At 51.9% G+C, this 3,226-nt stretch overlaps 1 protein-coding gene across 1 annotated transcript in view; it reads left to right on the top strand.

The window, feature by feature from the left end:
• The window catches only part of LOC105997582, a 40,532-nt gene extending 37,507 nt beyond the window's left edge, over positions 1-3,025 (top strand). Inside the window, exons 9-10 of the mRNA XM_013032066.1 lie at positions 34-208; positions 2,903-3,025. Of these exons, the coding sequence (XP_012887520.1) occupies positions 34-208; positions 2,903-3,025 (298 nt within the window). The remainder of the gene's footprint in view (positions 1-33; positions 209-2,902) is intronic.
• The last annotated feature ends 201 nt before the right edge of the window (positions 3,026-3,226 follow it).

The following is a 3,226-nucleotide window of genomic DNA, read 5'->3' as shown; positions in this document are numbered from 1 at the left end:
GGCCCAGCTCTCTGCCATCCTGCCCACCCTGAGCCAGTGCTGCCAGCTGAGCTTCTTCAGCATCTATGGGAACCGCATGTCCTTGGCTGCCCTGCAGAACCTGCTGAGCCACACAGCCAGGCTGAGGCAGTTACAGCGAGGGCTGTATCCGGCCCCTGTGGAGAGCTATGACCACGAATGTTTGTTGTATGGATGTGAAGTCAGCAAGGTGAGATTTGCCCAGGTTTGTGTGAGCTTGGTGCAGATCCTGAGGAACCTACAGCCAGCCCATAAGGTCCAGGTCTGCACTTACTCATGCATAGGCTGTAAGAAGAACCAGTTCTATAGCCTGGCACCCACTGGTAACTGGGTAGTTACAGAGGAATATTCCTTTACATGTCAGTCTAACTACTGCGGGGTTTGTGCACCTGAGTAGTTCATGCTGTTGTTTGGAAGTGAACCTGAATGTCCCTTTAGGACACCCAGTACATCCTATTGGGGAAAATATAGGAAGGTTCTTTTGCTCTCCTCCAGTTTCATTGTCAGGAAGGTGATGTGGGGTGCTCTGGCCACCATGGGCCCAGTGTCCTGTGTCCTCATCCAAGGAATCTGAGTGGAATGCATTCAACTTGTATAGAACAAGAGGGAATTCCTGGTTCCTGAATTGTTATATGGACATTAACCCATCCTGATGGAGAGACTTCCTCTGTTCATTTAATTTTATGATAATAAATAAGTTATTGTAAGGAGAGTGCCTTTGGTTCATGCCTGTAATCCTAGCTACTCAGGAGGCTGTGATCTGAGCATCCCCATTCAAAACCAGCTGAGACAAGAAGGTCTGTGAGAGGTTTTTTTCCCCTGTTGTGGGGCTTGAACTCTGGGCCTGGGCTCTGTCCCTCAGCTCTTCAGCTCAAGGCTAGCACTTCTCCCCCATGAGCCACAAGGCCACTTCCCGCCTTTTCTACTTATGTTGTGTTGAATCGATCTAGAATCTCATGCATGCAAAGCAAGCACTCTATCATTGAGCCACCTTCCCAGCCCATCTGTGAGACTTTTGTCTTCAATTTTCTTTATTTCTTTGCCCAAAGTTGAAATGGGCCATTGGTTCTGTCGCTCAAGTGGTAGAGCACTCGCCTTGAGCTGAAGAGCTGAGGGACAGCGCCCAGGCCCTGAGTACATGCTTTAGGCCTGAAAAAAGAAAAATAAAATTAAGCTGGGTGCCAATAGCTCAGGCTTGTAATGCTTGCTATTCAGAATGCTAAGATCTGAAGATCACAGTTCAAAGCTACTCTTGGAAGGAAAGTCCATAAGACTCTTGTTTTTTTGGTCGGTTGTGGGGCTTGAACTCTGGGCCTGGGCACTGTCCCTGCACTTTTCAGCTCAAGGCAAGTGCTCTACCCCTTGAGCCACAGCGCCACTTCCAGTTTTCTAGTGGTTTATTGGAGATAAGAGTCTCAAGGAGTTTCCTGCCCAGGCTGGCTTTGAACCCTGATCCTCAGATCTCAGCCTCCTGAGTAAGCTAGGATTATAGGCGTGAGCCACCGGCGCCCAGCTAAAGACTCTTATCTCCATTGAACCACCAGAAAACCAGAAGGGGCACTGTGCCTCAAGTGGTACAGCTCTTGCTTGAGCGGAATTGCTCAGGACTATTACCCAGGTCCAGAGTGCATGCCCCATGAACAACAACGACAATAAAAATAAAGCAAAATTACTAGTGAAGCTTAGGCACCAGTAGATGAATATCTGTAATTCTAGGTACACAGGAGAGTGAGTCCTGAGGATGGCAGTTTCCAGGCAGCCCAGGAAGAAAATCCATGAGTTGCTTACCTCCCATGAGCCTTTTGTGAGGACAGACAAACCTCAGATTTGGAGCTGGGTCAAGTGGCAGAGTGACTGACAGCCAAGGGGGAAAAGGCGAAGGGACAGAACCAAGCCCTCAATTCAGTCCTCAGTACCTGTATAAAGAAGAAAATGTAATGTTCATGCATCTTTCATGGAATATTATACCCAAGCTCAGAATGTGGCTCAGTGGTAGAGTGCTTCCCTAGCATGCATGAAGCCCTGGGTTCAATTCCTCAGTACCACACACACAGAAAAAGCCTGAAGTAGTGCTGGGGCTCAAGTGGTAGAGTGTAGCCTTGAGCACAGAGAGGCTCAGGGAAGGTGGCCCGTCCCAGAATTCAAGCCCAGGATTGGGAGAAAAAGAAAAAGAAGGAATGGAGTCCTGTCCAAATCCAGGTGTAGTGGAGAACCCGTGGCTGATTTCCTGCTGTGACATGACTACAGGAAGCCGCTGGCACCTGTGCATTGAGCACTGACCATGGAGCCCACTAACTCACTAACTGGGGCCAGACTGCTTCACCACAGGGGCTGTGAGGCCTTCCACACCTTGCTGCAGCCCTGAGTGCCAGCTCAGCACACTACACATGGTGAAGCTGACATCCACCTCTGAATCACTGGAGTGATTCCTCAACCTCCCCAGACCCATCATCATTCACAATGCAGCATCTTCCTTTTCCACACCTGGTTGAATACAAGAGGGGCTGGAAGCCCCCAGGGTGCAGGCAGCATGGGGAGGTGGGGACACAGCTGTGGTGAATACAGCTTGCAGAGTCTGACCAGCAGGGGGCAGGAGAGGCCGGCCTAGTGCAGAGAAGCCTGTGGTCAGCACACACCAAGCCCACACCTGAGGCTCCTGAGCCAACTGTGAGGAGTGTCCAGGGCTTTGGCATCTGGCCAGCAGGGAGGGGCTCTGGGAAGGAGGGCCTTGCTCCAGGGACTGGCTCTCATTGCCACCTAAAGTCTGCAAGACCTCGGGCCACCTGTGGGACAAATGGCCAAGCTGGGTTCCCTCCAGTCTGAGTAGAGGCAGGGACACGATGTAGTCTTAGGCCTGTGACCCAGACTCTGGGGAGTTCCTCAGAGCGCCGGTGCCACAGCCAATGCCCAGCACAAGGACGCTGACGTACCATCAGCCGTCTGCAGCAGTGAAGAACTCCAAGGGGCTCCTCAGGCCCCTGAGGAGAGAGCAGATGGCTACACCTGAGAACTGCTGGAGACAGGCGAGGTGGATCAGCCTCAGAGGAGAGGACCATGTGGAACAGGATCCAGGCTGCTGTGACCACAGCCAGGATGCTGTGTGGTGAAGAGCCTGACTGCAGTCACAGCCACCCTCTCCAGGGGTCTGACCCCAAGGGCAGGTGTCCTGGAATGCTGGTATTCCCTAGACCCCACTCACCAGACAGGT

Source organism: Dipodomys ordii, unplaced genomic scaffold (assembly GCF_000151885.1).
Source record: "Dipodomys ordii isolate 6190 unplaced genomic scaffold, Dord_2.0 Scaffold6, whole genome shotgun sequence".
NCBI classification, from domain to species: domain Eukaryota; kingdom Metazoa; phylum Chordata; class Mammalia; order Rodentia; family Heteromyidae; genus Dipodomys; species Dipodomys ordii.
The sequence above is the reverse complement of the archived record's forward strand: the minus strand, read 5'-3'. Positions and strand labels throughout refer to the sequence as shown.